General features: G+C 50.6%; 1 protein-coding gene across 2 annotated transcripts in view; it reads left to right on the top strand.

Moving 5' to 3' along the window:
* Nucleotides 1–18,524, top strand: part of UCK2 (uridine-cytidine kinase 2) — a 127,872-nt gene that overhangs the window by 48,031 nt on the left and 61,317 nt on the right. Inside the window, exon 1 of one of the 2 annotated variants that reach the window (XM_051858423.3) lies at nucleotides 2,250–2,681. The exons of the other annotated variant lie outside the window; for it this stretch is intronic. Within the exon in view, the coding sequence (XP_051714383.1) occupies nucleotides 2,583–2,681 (99 nt within the window). The 5' untranslated portion in view covers nucleotides 2,250–2,582. Of the gene's footprint in view, nucleotides 1–2,249; nucleotides 2,682–18,524 lie in introns of those variants that run through there. 2 annotated transcript variants of the gene reach the window in all.

Below are 18,524 nucleotides of genomic sequence, written 5' to 3'. Positions count from 1 at the left end.
GTGCCTCTTCATTCATTCAGCACATACTTATTGAGGTCCTACCAGAAACTGTTCTAGGTGTTAGGTATAAAGCACTTAAAAAAATACACATGTAGCTCAGTTTGGAGGAAGCTGATTCAAACTAACAAAGCAAAGGGAAATAAGTACTAGGACAAAAAGTTCTTGAAAGAGGAGGGGGCGGGCAGAGGACTGGTGATGTGATAGAGAATGGTGCAGTGGTGATGGTGGGGTCGAGGCGGTAGGCAGTCCGTGTTTACTGTCAGGTCTTTCAACTGTGTTTGAAATTTTTACAAGATTATGGAAAAAAGCTACAGTGATGATAAGGAAGCCGAGGACTAGGAAGCACTCATGAAGGTTGTGCCATTGCTTTGTCCTCGCCTTCTTTCTCCCAGCTACCTAAGAGCCCCATGTTAACCCTTAGCTGTGGGTCCAAGTTCCAAATCCCAGCAGGCCTTATTTTGGGCTGTGCAGAGTTCTGTCAAAGTCCGACCTCTGTAATGGAGAAGAGTTTCTGGGGAGAAGAGGTCAAGCATCAACCAAAACCCACCGCTGCACAGCCACATGGTAGGGCACCCTCCTCCTCCTAGTATGCTCTGCCTCTAACACCTGTAACCATGCTCCTCATCTTAGTCTCCTGTCTGAGCTGCCCTGGAGTTTGCTGTTGGATGGCAATCTAAACCATTTCAAAAGTAGAAACAGGCCGGCACCACGGCTCAATAGGCTAATCCTCTGCCTGTGGCGCCGGCACACCGGGTTCTAGTCCTGGTTGGGGCGCCGGATTCTGTCCCAGTTGCTCCTCTTCCTGTCCAGCTCTCTGCTGTGGCCAGGGAGTGCAGTGGAGGATGGCCCAAGTGCTTGGGCCCTGCACCCACATGGGAGACCAGAAGAAGCACCTGGCTCCTGGCTTCGGATCAGCAGCTGCAGGGCGCAGGCCGCAGCGGCCATTGGAGGGTGAACCAATGGCAAAGTAAGACCTTTCTCTCTGTCTCTCTCTCTCACTGTCCACTCTGCCTGTCAATTAAAAAACAACAACAACAACAACAACAACAAAAAAAAAAAAAAACAAAAAAAACCACACACACAAAAACAAAAAAGTGGAAACAATGTTTTTGTTTTCTGATCATTTTAATTTTCTTTAGTGATGTTTTTCAACATAGTTTTCCACCCAAGGTAGTTTACTAAGATTATGCTATGGACTTGAGTTCAGTTTTAGACTCTAAGGGCCCATCAGCTCCTTGTTACCCATCCTGAATTCACAGAAGCAGGGACTGGAAGTTTCTAGTCTGGCCCAGGCTTGCCCTGCCCAAACTTCCCTTTCCAGTTTCCACCCCTCAGGGGCCCTTTGCCTTCCAGCACTACCAGAGGGTCTCAGTCCTTACCGGGCACTATTCTAAGACTTTACACAGACTGATTCATGGAATCCTGACAAAACTCTAGGGAGTGCACTGTCATCATTATTGCCATTTCACAGATGGGAACACCGAGGCCCAGGAAGACTAACGTGCTCATGGTCCCTGATGTGAGCTGGGAAGTTTGGCTCCAGAGTTGGAGGCTGAGCGCTCTCTGGCACTAGCTGGTGCCCCATTTCCAACAAAGTGCCGAATCGCTGATCTCTGAAAAAACAGTTCCATCCAAGGCACTGACAGGACAGCATGGCAGGAAAGGTTATTTTCACGTTCCCACAAAGCCTCACTGCACAGGAACCTCAGTGCCTGGGATGAGGGACCGTGGTTTGGATTTTCAGAGACAGGGCACCCTTCTCTGCAGAGTCACACGAGGACAGGCCTGCTGGACAGAACGGCGTCTGGGGGTTTCCAAGGCAGGAAATATCTAAAGCCAACGGCTGACATGTTATTTTGGCAAATGGGGGGTGGTGGTGGTGGTGGTGGAAAGGAGAGATCTCATCTTCTGAAAACACAAGTTTTTGGCCTGGATGGTGGGTAAATGACATTAACTCTTTGTTTCAGCCTCACCTTCCAAGCTTGCTCTAATGTAGCTACTCAAGCTCTAATGCAGCTTCTCAATCCCCTCCATTATCTGACCTGCCCACGGAGCCAGGGCTCGCTGGCTCGGCATCCCGCTGGAAACGGGTGGTGGCGCGCCACAGGAACGCGCAGCAGCCGGCCTCTTTCCCCCAGGTGGTGGTGGTGTTGGGGGGGTGCTGCCGGAGGGCGCCGGAGAAAGGGTTAAGGGCGGGTGGGGAGGAGGCTGGGCTCGCACCTTTCCCAGAGCCCGCGGGCGGCGGCGGCGGCGGCGGGGCCCGGGAGGGGCGGAGGCTGGGGCCGCCGCCTCGCCGCCTCCGCCTCGGCGAATAGCAGCGCGCTGCCCGCCGGATTGGAGCAGCAGCATCACGCTGACCTCTGCCTGGGATGTAAACCGGGCCGGCCGCTGCGGGCAGAGGAAGGCTCGCGGCTCCTGCGGGAAACCCAGCGCCACCAGCGGGCTCCGAGCGGCCAGCGGGCGGGCGACGGCAGCCTTGGCCCAGGCAGCGGCGGCTGCGGGCAGCGGAGGGAGCCGGCGCGGGCACGGGCGGGGAGCGTGCGTCCGTTCGCACAGCAGTGGGAGGAGGGGCGGCGCGAGCCATGGCCGGGGACAGCGAGCAGACCCTACAGAACCACCAGCAGCCCAACGGCGGCGAGCCCTTCCTGATCGGCGTCAGCGGGGGCACGGCCAGCGGCAAGGTATGGCAGGCCGCGGCCGCGCACCCTTCTCGGCCCGGACCGGGCGGCGCATGTGGCCGGCGGCCGCGGCCCGTGTCAGTTGCGGTAGCCACCGCGTGGCCCGCGCGCCTCCTTCGCGAGCGGCCCCGCGTCTGCCCCCGCGCGGGCCCCGAGGCGTCGCGGTGCGGGCGACCCGGGCCGCCCAGGCCCCGGAGGTCCCCGGCCACGGTGGCAGGACGGGCGCGCTCCCTCTCGCTGCGCTCGGCCGCGGCGGTAACTCGTGGCCCGGGTCCTATGGGGGGAGGGGCGGCGAGAGCGGATGCTTATTGTCTCACAAGTCCAATGTGAGGGGAGAGGGCGTTCCGCAGGGCCCCCCACCAGACCCCGAGGGCGCCCCCTCCCCTGGTCTCGCGCGGACGTGCGCGCCCTGCGGCGCAGCCTGGGCGCCAAGGGCGGAGCGAGCGGGACGCCGGCCCAGGAGGGCTGCAAGCGTGGCGCGAACGCGCGAGGCGGCGTCCCGGGGAACGGGAGCCCACTTGGGGATTGCGGGTCTCCCCAACTCCCGGGGTGGGGGTGAAAGCCCGAGGGTCGAATAGGTACAGGGACATCAGCGAAGGGATACTACTGGGGGCTTCTGATGTTTTGGCTCTAAGAGGAGACGCGATCGGCTCCAATGAGAAAGTTGTGCCGGCTGCAAGTACTCGTCCGGGTCGTGCGTGTCTTGCGTCCGCGGAAAAGGGGCATCGTCTGGGGGTCTGCCTCCCCTCGGAACCAGTTTTCTTTGTTTTCTCAGCTAGGCGAGGGGAGCCCTCCCAGCTGAGCCCCGGGCTTTCTCCGCAGGTGGAACAGGGTGGAGTAGCTCCCCCACCCCCCAACCCCGATGGCTTGTTCTCTGCGCCCCTAAGATGCGGTACTTGTTTCCCTGCGGTGGAACAGCCTCCGGCTTGGCTCGGAGCCAGGCTCCTGGAGGGGCGCCGCGGGGGAGCGGGGTCCCGCGCTCGGAGCGGCGCGGCAGAAGGTGTTGCCGCGCCCGGGGAGGGCAGAGCAGGAAGGCGGGTTGGCGCCATGAGGCGCGCCACGAGGTTTTCGCAGCGAGCCGCCTCGGCCGGAGCCCCTCCTCCATCTTGCTTTTACGCGCGCGCCAGGGGCGCAGAGGCGGCGCGGACGCGGCGGAACTTCTTTATGGACCAACTTAACCCTCGTGCCCCGGCTGCCAGGGCTGCGAGCCCGCCTGCTTGTGTTTGCTCCCTGGTGGGCTTGTCTTTTTCTTTAATTAGGAATTTTTAAATGTGTTCTTCACTGGCACGTCTGGTAATTCGAAGCCAGCTCCTTCAGGAAGCCTGACCCGGGCTTATAGAACTGTTGTTGGCCTCGCGTTTTCCTGTTGCGCGGGACCCTGTTTTGTCCCTGGCTGCGTTCCCAGCGCTGCCAACCCGGTGCCTGGCATATACTTGGGATCCAGGCAGTCAGTCCGAAGGCCGGTCCTCTCGGGGAGGAACGCTATTTAAACTTGCAGATGAGTGGGGCATTCAGAAACGAAGTGACCTTGAAAACCATCTAAATAAGTTATTAGTCGCGGCAGACTGGAAAACGGAGACCCTGGACGGTGAATAATTCTATTATTCCGCGAGTTTCTCAATGATTACCTGTTTACAGTTGATAATTAGTATTCGTTTTAAATGTTAAGTGAGCCATTGGGGAACAGCTGATTCTCTGCTGTCCCCAGTTCTCACCAAGGAGGAGGAGTAGAGAGGGTTCCCAGAAAGGATGGATCTGTTTTCTTGTCATTTCCAAAAGTACATTTTGGAATATGATACTTTGTCATTGCTTAATATTATTTTTTATGTATATGTACTTAGTCCGGGGTGTTGGAGTTCTGAAATTCCATATGGTAAGCAGTTGACTATAAGCATATCCTGATTTTTGTTATTCCAGTCTTTGTTGCTTTTCCTGCAAGGGATTCACAGAGTTCTTTGTTTTTTGATGATCAGCCGCAACAACCCTACCTCCTTTGGAAGTCTCCCCCTGGCATACTGATGCAGGGGCCTCTGTGCTGGTTAAAGACATTGGGGAGAGGGAAAAGGGTTGAGAGCATGACCATTACTTATAACTTAGAGCTCGAAGGACCCTCAGAGCCTTTGGAATCCAACAGTTGAGAAAAATGCAGCCTGAAGTTAATACTGTCTTCAATTCGTCTTCGTAATGGTGGGGCTAGGACCAGACCAGGGCTGTTCAGTTGCTGCTACTACCCTAAGAGTTGACTAGGGCATGGAGAGAGTACAGGCTAGCACGGTCCACTCAGAAATGACTACAGAAAGAATGTTGCATTTTCCAGGATGTAAAGCCAAAGGGAGTGGAGAGGCAGATGGCTTTGCACCCCATAGCCCCAGCACTCCTCTCTGGTCCCTCTTCTCTCTGGAAGCACAGCTTCTCTGAGGGATGGATACCTTTGCCAGCGTGGCTCTAATTTGTCTCAATGTTGTGGCTGCCCAGGGTACAAATACTTTATCTCAGACTAAATTATTTGGGTCATAAATGCCAGGACCAGGGAGCTCCCTGTATTGTGTTTTGCAGTTTATTTTCTAAGTGGAGATGAATTAGAACTTGAGAGTAAACTCTTGCTGGGCCCACATGGCCAACCATTGTTAAAAAACTCACCTCCAGGTTGGGGGTTGAGAAAGCCATGGTGACTGTGTTAAAAAACCAGATTCTTGAATTTCCTACTAAAGGACAGGGCTGGATGCAAGAAGTAACACTGGAAAGAGAAAAGAAAAACACAAAAGGCAAAAAACAATTTAAATTTCTTTTTTTTAAAGGCACAGTCCTTGTATATAATCTATGTACATCCTCCAGTACACTTTATTTTTTTATTTAAGATTTATTTATTTGAAAAGCAGAGTTAGAGAGAGACAGAGGCAGAGAGAGAAGGAAAGAGGTCTTCCATCTCGTGGTTCACTCCCCAAATGGCTGCAGTGGCCAGAGCTGGGCAGATCCAAAGCCAGGAGCTTCTTCTAGGTCTCCCACGAGGGTTCAGGAGCCCAAGCACGTGGACCATCTTCTGTTGCTTCCCCAGGCCATAGCAGAGAGCTGGATGGGAAGTGGAGCAGCCGGGTCTCGAACCCAGCGTCCATATAGGATGCCAGCATTGCAGGCAGTGGTTTTACTCCCTGTGCCACAGCGCTGGGGGTGAGGGGGGTGGGCTCTCCCCCCAGTTTAAATTTCTTTGCCTCCTGTGTGCCCATGACTTTAGGTGCCCACTCCTCTCCTTGCTTTGTTCTGCTCTTCGCGTGCTATCAAAGGAAGTGGTCTCCCTTAGTGAGCTCCAGGTGTGTCATCCTCCTTTGTGGAAACCTTGGGTGATTTCCCCTTCCCCTCCCCCACCCACCCCCACACTTGCCCAGAGAACAGGTGAAATACTTCAGCACGGTACAGATGCCCCAAAGGGGCGCCAGGGTGTTCATTTCCCCCCACTGCCAGCTGCACACAGACTCATCTCACTGAGATGCTTTCGCTTACACTTCTGCTCAGTCTGTCCCCAGTGGCCTTTAGTTCTTTGAAGGTTCAGCTCTGTTAAGACTTCCTCCCTCCAGGGAGCACTGCTGTCCATTTCCTTATTCAGATTCACTTTTCTCCCATCTCTCTTGCTTCCATGGATTTGCCGCATTTTCCCTTGTGCTGTGCTGGCTGTCTGCTTTCCCCACCAGAGTACACATTCTTTTTTTTTTTTGGCCATCCTCCACTGCCCCCCCAGGCCACAGCAGAGAGCTGCACCGGAAGCGGAGCAGCCTGGACCCGAACCGGCCCCCACACGGGCTGTCGGCACCTCCGGCCAGGGCCCTAACCCGCTGCAGCACGGCGCCGGCCCCTTGAGTACACATTCTGTAAGACAGTGCTGTATTAAGGATATGAGGTTGAGAAGGGGGAATAGGAGAGAGCTGTCCTAGTGTTTCACTGCTTACAAGCTGCTGAAGCTGGTTTTCCTATCAAGCCAGTTTATCACTCAAGAGCTTGATGAGCTCTTCCCTTTGAAGTCCACAGGGCAGGTGTCATGGGTGGCTGCAGCGGAGGATGAGTTCAGAACTAGGACTGGGACCCAGATTTTTTCTTTCTTCTAAACCCGTGCCTTTGGTGAACTTTCCCCACAAGCAGCAGCCACTTGGTGTAGGTATTTTTAGGGAGGTTGTCTGTGGATGAGTAATACAGGACAAGAGAGGAAATTGCAGCCCTCAGAGGTGTGGGCCGGCACCTCAGCTCAGCTTGACCGTGAGTCAGCAGCTGCTTTGGGAGTGCTTCAGAGTGTGCTGCGCACCGTGTCACCGTGGCTCCCATCCGATCTGCTTCTGTACCCACAGAAGCCATCCCAATGCCGTGAGATACATATTCCACGCCCTCCTTCTATCGGGTGCCCCCAGAACTGGGGCACGGGTTTGGTCCTCCCGCCCCGTCTTTCTGAGCTGGCCTTGTGTGTTTGCCATCCCCTCAAACTGCTGTCTTGATCCTGAAGGCCTCCTGTGATCCAGCCATGCCAGCCCCCTGCAGCTCTACCCCTTGCTTGCCCAGTCTGAGCCACACCTGCTGCCTGGCCAGCTGCGCTTTCTCCCCCACCCCAGGCATTCTGTGGCTCACTCCGCCTCGCCTGTCACAGTGCCGGGTGGAATGAAGCAGCCGCAGCAGGGCTCATGGTCTCCTGCAGCTCCTTTCCCCGCAGCTGTATCCCTGTATCCCTTGTTTGAGTGACTTGACGTTCCGTTCCCGATGCTCACCCTGTCCGACCACCCAGCTCCAGCTCCCATCGTAGCATTCGTGGAGGTCTTCTGCATGACCCCATGGCTCTGTGGGGCTGGTCTTGGTGACTGTCTTTGATACAGACAGATGGTATTTGGGAATTCCACTGCTGAAAGCCTCGCCCTTTTTTTTTTTTTTTTTTTTTTGCTAGTCATCTGCAGTGGTGCTGTTGGAACTGCTTAAAGTCTTGAAATCTTGTGTCTCAGTTTTTAAACTCAGTGCAAAAATAAAAAGATTTGAGAGACTATCCCTATAAACATGTATAAGCTGACTTATTAAAGCATTTGATCTTATTTTCATCTTATGTATATTTGAATTATACACATATACCCATATATTAATTGAGAAGTACAAAAGTAGGATTTATAAAAGGACACAAGAAAGATGAAGCAAACAGTTCTTTCAGTGACTTAAAACCTTTTGATTCTTGACATAATAGTTGTGATTAAAGAGTGTTTGATTTTTAAAAATCTTGTTAATTTTGTGAGTTTTGGATGACCTTGGTGATAACTAGCTTTGGTGATAATACATGATTGAAAGGCTTGGTCTAAGTTTAGCCTTTTTTTAAAAAATTTATTTTATTTATTTGAAAGATACAGTTACAGAGAGAAGTAGGGATGGAGAGGTCTTCTATCTGCTGGTTTACTCCCCAAATAGCCACAATGGCCAGAGCTGAACCGATCAGGAGCCAGGAGCTTCTGGGTCTCCCACATGGGTGCAGGGGCCCAAGGACTTGGTCCATTCTCTGCTGCTTCCCCAGGCACACTAACAAGGAGCTGGAACCAAAGTGGAACAGCTGGGACTTGAACCGGCACCCATATGGGATGCTAGTGTTGCTGGCTGGGGCTTTAACCCCTGCATCACGGCACTGGCCCCTGTTCTGCCTTTTGAATTTTGATGTAGTCACTATCATATATTAAAAATCCCATAAAAAGATCCAGGTGGGAGAAACTCATCATTTGTAGCACTTATTACTGAATCTTGATGTTCCCATCCCCCAATTATGCAGTGGCTTTACTGAAAGCCAGTTAGAAACTTTTATCTTCTGTTATCCATCACTTGTTTCAAAAACCAAGGTGCTACATCTAAAATTTTTCTACCTAGTAGATTAAAAATCTATTAAAGGGGCTGGTGCTATGGCAAGGCAGGTAAAGCTACCACCTGCAGTACTGGCATCCCATGTGGTTCGAGTCCTGGCTGCTCCACTTCCAATCCAGCTCTCTGCTATGGCCTGGGAAACAGTGGAAGGTGGCCCAGATGCTTGGGCCCTTGCACCCATGTGGGAGACTCGGATGGAGTTTGGAGCTCCTGGGTTTGGCCTAGCCCAGATTAGCTGTTTTGGCCATTTGGGGAGTGATTCAGCAGATGGAAGACCTCTCTCTGTCTCTGCCTCTCTGTAACTCTGCCTTTCAAATAAAATAAATAAAACTTAAAAAAAAACTATTAAAAATCCCCATTTGGAATATATCTATATATCTATATATATCTAGGTTAGCAATTACAAGTTTTTACAAAATTATTTATTTATTTGAATGGCAGAGAGAAAGAGTGATCTCCCATCCGCTTGTTCACTAACCCAAATGCTCACAACAGCCAGAGCTGGTCCAGGCTGAAGCTGTTAACTGGGAATTTAGTGCAGGTCTTGCATGTGGGTGGCAGGGTCCCAGCCACTGCAGTCATCCATCTCTGCTTCCTCCCAGGATGTGCATCAGTAGAAGCCTGAAAGTGGGAGTGGAGCCAGGACTTGAATCCAGGCTCTCCAATGTGAGATGCAGGCATCCCAAGTGTCGCTTTAACTGCGGTGCCAGATGTGTGCTCCACAGGTTTTTCTTAGGAGGTTTACAGGTGTTTATGTAGTTTTTGGCAACAACGTTGCTTAACAGCAGCCACATTGTCAAGTAAGTTTTTGACAGATACTTTGATAGCTTTGAAAATGTGTTAATATTCTTTCAGTCCTACATCAAACAATAACAAATTTAAACAAAATTGAAACAGTGAAATATTTCCATATGAGCAAGTGGCTGCAAAATGTCCGTGAAAGGAAAAAGGAAGAAAGCAGGTTTTCTAGAAGACTGAATGAGAGGGGTAACTGGTCCAGCAATCAGTTGACAGACATGTGAGAGTAAAAGTCTAACATGAGAAAGACAAAGCAGTGATAATAGTCCTAAAGGTACCATCAGAAGACATGGATGCAGTAACCTGAGTAACAGCTGCCCGAAGCCCTCCAGCCCTGGGCTTTCAGGCCACTCCCTAGCAGTGTTTAAGGTATGATTTGAGAGAATTGTGACAGTGGGAAAGGTGGTAATTCTGGAAAACAGTCTGCTTTGCAAACTGGCTGTTTAAAATGCTCTTTCCTTGGCATATATAAATAAATAAATAAATTAATTAAAGCAATTGTCTCCTGTGGGTTACTCACCTGGCGCTACAGGCAAAGTATCCATACTGTTTCTGTGACCCACCATGCTTTTAGCATTCAGCCCTCTACAGCAGAGATAACTAGCAGTACCTTCTCTGTCTTACCCATGTTCTGCCTGGCTCAGGCATGGCAGGAGCAGAAGTCTTTTATTGTGTCTTACTGTAGAGTAGGGTGTTATTGCTTTAAACAGTCCATAGGTAAGCACTCAGCTCTGAACCACCCCCCACCCCCCACCACCCCCTTCACCCCATGGCTGAACAGCAGGGAGAGGGGTGGTTGTGTGTAGTTTGCCCTGACCGGTCTAGAGATCCAGAGTTCAGCCGTTGGCTCTAGGATTGCCCCTTCCTTAGCAGGTGCGACCCTTCCTGGCTCTTTGCAGCCTTGCAAAGAGAACATGTTCCAGAGTGTAGGGGGCAAGAGTGCCGACTTCCGACCATGGTTTTCAAATGTGTTTGAGTTCATAGCCACTAAGGGCTTTTGGAAAATTCTGTCTCCATTTGCACATTTTTTTTTTTTCCCCTGACAGGCAGAGTGGACAGTGAGAGAGAGAGACAGAGAGAAAGGTCTTCCTTTTCTGTTGGTTCACCCTCCAATGGCCACTGTGGCCAGTGCGCTGCAGCTGGCGCACCGCGCTGATCCGAAGGCAGGAACCTGGTGCTTCTCCTGGTCTCCCATGTGGGTGCAGGGCCCAAGCACTTGGGCCATCCTTCACTGTACTCCCTGGCCACAGCAGAGAGCTGGCCTGGAAGAGGGGCAACTGGGACAGAATCTGGTGCCTCAACTGGGACTAGAACCCGGTGTGCCAGCGCTGCAGGCGGAGGATTAGCCTATTGAGCCACGGCGCTGGCCCCATTTGCACATTTTTGACATCATATGAGGAAAGAGTTGCAAAAGAAATACTTTCTGATATATTGTAAATGTTGACTTTTTTTTTAAGATTTTATTTGTTTGAGAGATAGAGTTACAGTCAGAGAAAGAAAGAAAGGTCCATCTGCTAGTTCACTCCCCAAATGGCCACAACAGCCATCTAAAGCCAGGAGTCAGGAGCTTCTTCCAGGTCTCCTACGTGGGTGTAGGGGCCCAAGGACTTGGGCCATCTTCCACTGCTCTCCAGGCCATAGCAGAAAACTGGATCGAAAATGAAGCAGCCAGGACTCAAACTGGTGCCCATATGGGATTCCAGCACTGCAGGCAGCGGTTTCACCACTATGCCACAATGCTGGCCCCAAATGTTGACATTTTAAAACTGTTACATTACTCTTTGAAATGTATCTGGAGGGCTCAGACTACTGTAGTTATTTGACCTACTGTTATCCTCGTGAAAATACATGAACAGGGGCTGGCATTGTGGCATAGTGCATAAAAGCTGCCGCCTGCGATGATGCCAGTGTCCCATATGGACACTGGTTCAAGTCCTGGCTGCTCTACTTCGTAATCTAGCTCCCTGCTAATGTGCCTGGGGATAGCAGTGGAGCATGGCCCAAGTGCTTGGTCCCCTGAACTCACTTGGGAGACCTGGAAGAAGCTCCTGACTCCCTGCTTCGATTTGTCCCAGGCCTGGCCATTGTGGCCAATTAAGTGGGGGGTAAACCAGCAGATGGAAGACCTTTCTCTTTCTTTCGAATAAATAAATAAATCTTAAAAAATACATGAACAAGCTCTTATTTCAGTCTGAAATGTTTGTATTTTCCTTTTTCCTGTTTGAAATCATATTTAAATTCCACTTCCCACAAAATGTTAATTTCATTTAATTTATTTTTATGCTCAGGTCTTTTATTGATCATTCTTTCATAGTGATTTCCTCTTTTAAGTCTCTTAAGTGTTAGTTTCTTTTGGATTATAACATCTACACTGAGTGGTATAAGTTGATCAAAACAGGTTTGAGATTACCATTTTTAAAAAAGATTTATTTATTTATTTGAAAGAGTTACAGGGAGGAAAGAGGGAGAGAGATCAATATTCTATCTGCTGGTTCACTCCTCAGATGGCTGCAATGGCCAGGGCTAGACCAGGCTGAAGCTAGGAGCCGGGAACTCTACATGGGTGGCAGGGGCCTAAGTGCTTCAGCCATCTTCTGCTTTCCCATGTGCGTTAGTAGGGAGCTGGATTGGAAGTGGAGCAGGGAATGCCGGAGTTGTAGGCGGCAGCTTAACCCACTGTGCCATACATCAGCCCCAATGTTATCCGTTCTGAAGAAAGCCTACCTTTATCTCTCTCTTTTTTTTTTAAAGATTTATTTATTTTAAAGTCAGAGTTACACTGAAAGAGGAGCGGCAGAGAGAGAGAGAGAGAGAGAGGGAGGTCTTCCATCCAATGGTTCACTCCCCAATTGGCCACAATGGCCAGAGTTGCGCCGATCTGAAGCCAGGAGCCAGGAGCTTCTTCCAGGTCTCCCACATGGGTGCAGGGGCCCAAGGACTTGGGCCATCTTCTACTGCCTTCTGTGGCTTCCCAGGCCACAGCAGAGAGCTGGATTGGAAGAGGAGCAGCCAGGACTTGAACCGGAGCCCATATGGTATGCCAGCGCCTTAGGCCAGGGCGTTAACCCGCTGCGCGCCACAGCGCTGGCCCCACCTTTATCTCTTGATGATAAAGATGGGTCTCTGTACCCGCAAGTATTTTGAGTCTGAATGATACTACTTAATGCTAGAATAAGATTTATCATTCATGTAGATCTAAACTTTGAGGAATCCGTTGGCATGAAGTGGATGGGAGATGGAAAGACTTTTGTTATATCAAGGTCACTCAGTTTTTACTTTTCAAATTACACCTTAGAACCCAGCAGATTTTTGTGAATTTTCCAGCTTGTCTTTAGTTCTGTTGAAAGCCAGAAACTGGGCCAGTGCTGCGGCTCACTAGGCTAATCCTCTGCCTGCGGTGCCGGCATACCGGGTTCTAGTCCTGGTTGGGGCGCCGGATTCTGTCCCAGTTGCCCCTCTTCCAGGCCAGCTCTCTGCTGTGGCCAGGGAGTGCAGTGGAGGATGGCCCAAGTGCTTGGGCCCTGCACCCGCATGGGAGGCCAGGAGAAGCACCTGGCTCCTGCCTTCGGATCAGCGCGATGCGCTGGCCGCAGCACACCAGCCGTGACGGCCATTGGAGGGTGAACCAACAGCAAAAAGCAAGACCTTTCTCTCTCTCTCTTTCTCTGTCTAACTCTGCCTGCCAAAAACAAAACAAAACAAAACAGAAAAAACCAGAAACTGGAAACCTCTAGACTTGTAATCCTGCCATTAAGTCATTCATTTTCTAGGAGCCAGCATTGTGGTACAGTGGGACATGCTGCCACTTGCATCCCATATTGAGGTGCGGGTTCAAGTCCTGGCTGTTCTGCTTCCTGTCCAGCTTCCTGCTAATATACCCGGGAAATGTAGCAGACGATGACCCAAATCCTTGAGCCTCTTCCAACCATGTGAGGGACCCAGAGGAGTTCCTGGCTTCTGACTTTGGCCTGGCCCAGGGCCTGGCTGTTATAGCCATTTAGGGAGTGAACCAGTTAATGGAAAATCTTTGTCTTTATGTTGCTTTGCCTTTCAAATCAACACATCTTTTAGTCATCCATTTTCTAGTACTAGCACAAGTATTTTCATCTCTTCCCTTCATGTGGAATCCAGAGAGAGGACTCATGGACCTTTCTTCTGTAGAATGAGTAAAGCCTGGTTGTGAAAGGCAAAGTTCGCAAAGGCAAACCTCCCATATATGAATTTAGGAAAGACTCCTTTTAGGGAAGTTGAGGATCAGGGTCTTGATAAATGATTCCTTTAAAAGTGCCCTCGCCTCGGGAAACCTTCTTGCTACCCAAGTTTGAAGGTGCTTGGCCGAGGAGATGGTTTCCCGCTCCACTTTGCCACTTACTTGGTATCTGTGCTATCATCTACAGGACATAGTACATTCAACCCTTCCAGTTTCACAGTTCTGCAGCCAGCCTCGAGGAACAGCCCAGGAATTGTTTCTCACGCTGGTCACACATACCAGGTACCGGATCTGAACCTGCAGGAGTGCTGGCATCTGTAAGCTCCTTGGATGGGATTCTGGAAGCCTGCCACTTGCTTGCACTCAGCTCGACTGGATAAGCAGCCACGTGGCCTGGGACCCTGTATGCTTACTTTCACTTCCATGCCCTTTTAGATTCTGCTTCTTTTGCTTGGAGCCCCTGTCTTCACCCATCTTCCTTTTCCTTAGTTAGATAACGCCTGCTGATGTTGCCATGTGCGTTCGTGTCATGAACTTTTCATAGGACATCTCCTTCCCACCCAATGTACCTTGGCTTGCATGTCTGTTTCTCTACACTTAGCTTTCAGGATCAGGGACTATGATTTCTCTCACTGTTGTCTCATGTTAACCCACAGCCTAAACCAGGTCAGGTAGGTTCTCAGATGTTTGCCAGATAGCCAGATATGGAGGCCCTCTTGCTCCAACTCCACTTAAAAAAGGGACCTCCACATGTCCAGTCTGTAACTCCTGACCAAGCGTGCCTGCAGCCTTCTGCATCTCAGTGGGTCATCCTTCCAGTTGCTCAGGCCTAAAACTGGTGGTCATCCTTGTCCACTCATTGATTTGCTTCCAGTTCACTAAGGAGCCTTGTTGGCTGTCGCATCACAGTGTGACCACTTCTTACCTCCATTGCACCTACCCTGACCCATGCCTTTCTTTCTTGCCTCCTTCTGCCCTTGTCCTTACCCTCTGTCCTCCTCAGCAGTGACACAGTGATCTGTGTTAACAGGAGAGTTGGACAACTCCCTGCTCTGCTGAAAACCCTGCACTGGCTTCCTGTCCTACGCCCAGTACGAGCCAAAGCCTCAAAGACCCACAAGGTTCTCCAAGTGAGTCCTTTGCACTGGCTCTTCACCCTGCCAGCACATGTTGTCCCCCAGAGGGGAGTGGGAGTGGATACCTCAGCTACCTCAGTCCTAATGCTTTTTTTTTTTTTTTTTTTTTGACAGGCAGAGTGGACAGTGAGAGAGACAGAGAGAAAGGTCTTCCTTTGCCGTTGGTTCACCCTTCAATGGCCACTGCGGCCAGCGCACCGCGCTGATCCGATGGCAGGAGCCAGGTGCTTCTCCTGGTCTCCCATGGGGTGCAGGGCCCAAGAACTTGGGCCATCCTCCACTGCACTCCCTGGCCACAGCAGAGAGCTGGGCTGGAAGAGGGGCAACTGGGACAGAATCCGGCACCCTGACCGGGACTAGAACCCGGTGTGCCGGTGCCACAAGGTGGAGGATTAGCCTAGTGACCACAGCACCGGCCCCCTAATGCTTCTAATAGCTAATGCAGGGTGGTTCATTTTATTGCCTCCTTTAAGGTATTTGCTCACCTGTGTCCTTCTCACAACCCTTTTCACAAACTTGTACTTGGTCGGCACACCTATCTGTTGCATGAATGGTTGAAGAATGTGTTGCTCCTTTGCTCAGTCTTATTATGAGTCTCTTGGTATTTAAACCTGGGTGCTGTGTCTCTATGGGAGACATGTGTTGTTGTCCCTTTACTACTTGCATTGATGCTTTCTCTTGGGGCCGGCTCATGGGATATGATTGCTGTACCTGCTGGATAGACAGCTTAGAAGCTCCTTTAATAGTGTATTTTAAAATATACATATAAAATCAGCCAGAGAGCGATTTAGCAACCCTTGTCAAGTTGTAACAGGGCTGTCAGCCATTTTGTTTGAAAAAGTTTAACTGAACGTTTGATATGAACTACATGTTTAACTCAAGAAATACTATAAGAGTAGAATTGTTGGGGTGAGCATTTGAGATTCTCATATCTGACATCGGTGCCTGAGTGTGAGTGCTGGCTTTGCTTCCCATTGCACTCACTGCCACCCGTGTGGGAGATCCAGATCGAATTTCAGGCTCCTAGCTTCCACCTGGCCCAACCCTGGCTGATGTGGGCATTTGGGGAGTAAACTAGCAGATGGAAGACCTATCACTCTGCCTTTCACATAAAATGGAAATTGAAAGGCCAGTTAGAATGAGAGAGCATCTGAGCATTTCCATTACTGTTTCACTCTCCAAATAGTTGCAATGGCCAAGGCTGGGCCAGGCTGACAAGAAGCCTGGAACTTCATCTGGACCTCCCATGTTGGGGGGAGGAGCCCAAGCACTTGGACCATCTTCTGCTGCTTTCCCAGGCACATTAGCAAGGAGCCAGCTGGGAGGTGGAGCAGCCGGGACTTGAACTGGATGCCAGTGCCACAGGCAGTGGCATGACTTGCTGCAACATGATGCTGGCCTCCAGAATAAACCTTTTTTTAAATGGTTTATTTATTTATTTATTTGAGAGCTAGAATTATAGACAGAGAGGGAAAGACAGAGAGAGAAGTCTTCCATCCACTAGTTCACTCCCCAAAATGCCTGCAACTGCCAGAACTGGACTGATCTGAAGCTAGGAGCCAGGAGCTTCTTTTGGGTCTCCCACGTGAGTGCAGGGACCCAAGCACTTGGACCGTCCTCCACTGCTTTCCCAGGCCATAGCAGAGAGCTATGGATCGGAAGAGGAGCAGCCGGGACTCTAACCAGCACCCTTATGGGATGCCAGCACTGTAGTCAGTGGCTTAGCTTACTATACCACAATGCCAGCCCCCCAGAAACATCTTCTAAACTAAAAGGATTATCTTTCCTGCCTTAGGGAAAGATAGCTGCAAGAAAGATGTTTGGAGAAAAGTATGTCTCCTTTGGGCAGCTTGCAGCATTCTCCTGTAGGCCTTTTCTGGCATGCACTAAAACTGGGAGAGTGCTGAGCAGAGTGGGGAAGCCTGGCAGCTTCTTATCTGAGTTCTGTGTGCTTTGTTGGGAATCAAGCACATCCTCATTGAGTCAGAGGCTAAAGACGTGACAGAGTCGCTGGGAAAGCCATGTGGACAACTCCGCATCGTCCTGTTTGGCTCATCAGTGTTCTTCCTTCCGTCAAGACAGATGATCTGTAATTTGTATTGCCCGCTTTTAAAGTGTCTGCTCTGAAACAGCAGTGTTACGATTGGTGACATCGCTACTTAAAACATTTTTTTGTTTTTGGCTTTTGACAAAAGAAGCACACTGTCAATTGTGGTATAGTTGTGGTCTTTTCCATGCTAGTAAATATGTGGTAGGATTAAGAAGAAGTAGTTCTGAGCGTGGGCAGCACTCAGAACCCAGGGCAAGTGTGCTGGGGGCTTGTGTGGCTCATAGGTTGGCATCTCTGCCAGCAGGTGCATTGGATTGGCTGAGGCACGACTGCCCTGGAATGGCAGAGAGTTCCTAGGGCTCCGCAATGCTCCCTCGTATGGCGAATGCATAGTGGTGGATGGAGGGACTTTGTCTGGAATTTCTCCAGAAGTCCAAGCTTGGTGAGGAGGCTGGCTCAGAGCTTCACCGTGACACACATCTCAGCCGGTGGTGATCCTGTTTGTCGAAGTAGGACAGGCTTTAGTCAGTGTCTACATTCTTTTCAATCCTCCTTTGTGGAGAAAGTATTTGAGAGCAGAAGAGAATAGGGAGTGTCACCCAGAGAACAGTCTTCTAGAAGGAGATAGAAGCCGAGTGTGCGCTCCGTGTCTTGATTCCAGAGGACGCCAACTGAAGTGCACCTTGGGTTGACTGTTTGGGTTCTGGATGCAAAGTGGTCAAGAGGCATCTGTGCTGGAGGCGGAAGAGCTTGTGTTCCGGACATGGCCTCTGGGAAGAGTTGCATCGAAGGCCTGCTGTAGGGCTCCACTAGCTGGGTTTTGGTGAGGTTTCAAGTCTTCCAGGAGACAACACTGAAGTGTTCTGCTGTCTCTACTTCAGTTAGGATTGAGAACCTCTGCTTTGTTCTGCACATGCCCTTTTGGTACATTAGGCCCCCAGAGCTTGATGGGGTGAGAGACACGTGGGCTTTGGAATCGGGGCCTTGGGTTCACCTCCCTGCTCTGTCACCGCTATTGGTTTCTTCGTATGCCCACTCCCAAATCCGCCACAAGGAGATAAGGTCTTGTCTGCAGAGCTGTTAGGCTTGAATGAAGAGATCGGTAAAAAAGTATATACATAGAGCATTTCTGCAGTGGGGAGGAGTTGCTTGCCTGCAATGTGACACACGTAACCATAGATAAACTGTTGTAATAGGATTTTCTTTGGTCAACTAAAAAAGCCATTTCCCCTAAATTTTATTTGGGGTTTGGGGGAGGAGAGAGAGAGAGACAGAGAGAGAGACAGAGAGAGAAAGAGACAGAGAAAGAAATTTGTGAGATCATTCCCCAAACACTGACAATAGCCAAGACTGGGGCCAGGATTGAGGCCAAGCTGGATTCAAGGAATGCAATCCAGGTCTCTCATATGGGTGGCAGGGACCCAAGGACTTGAACTGTCATGGTGCCTCTCTGGGTCTGCACTGTCAGGAAGCTGGAGTCAGGAGCTGCAGTTGGGAACTGATTCCAGGTACTCTGATATGGAACATGGACATCTTAATTACTGAAAACTTAATCACTTGAGCCATCATCTGCTGCCTCCCAAGATGTGCATCAGCGGGAACTGTATATATTTTTAAAGATTTATTTATTTATTTGAAAGTCAGAGTTACAGAAAGGAGGAGAGACAGAGAGAGAGGTCTTCCATCTGCTGCTTCACTCCCCAATTGGCCGCAGCGGCCAGAGATAGGGAGATCTGAAGCCAGGAGCTTCTTCTGGGTCTCCCATGCAAGTGCAGAGGCTCAAGGAC

Source organism: Oryctolagus cuniculus, chromosome 7 (assembly GCF_051225735.1).
Source record: "Oryctolagus cuniculus isolate XC-2025 breed Fujian yellow rabbit chromosome 7, ASM5122573v1, whole genome shotgun sequence".
NCBI classification, from domain to species: Eukaryota; Metazoa; Chordata; class Mammalia; order Lagomorpha; family Leporidae; genus Oryctolagus; species Oryctolagus cuniculus.
Note: the sequence above shows the minus strand (reverse complement) of the source record. Positions and strands in the feature narration are given on the sequence as shown.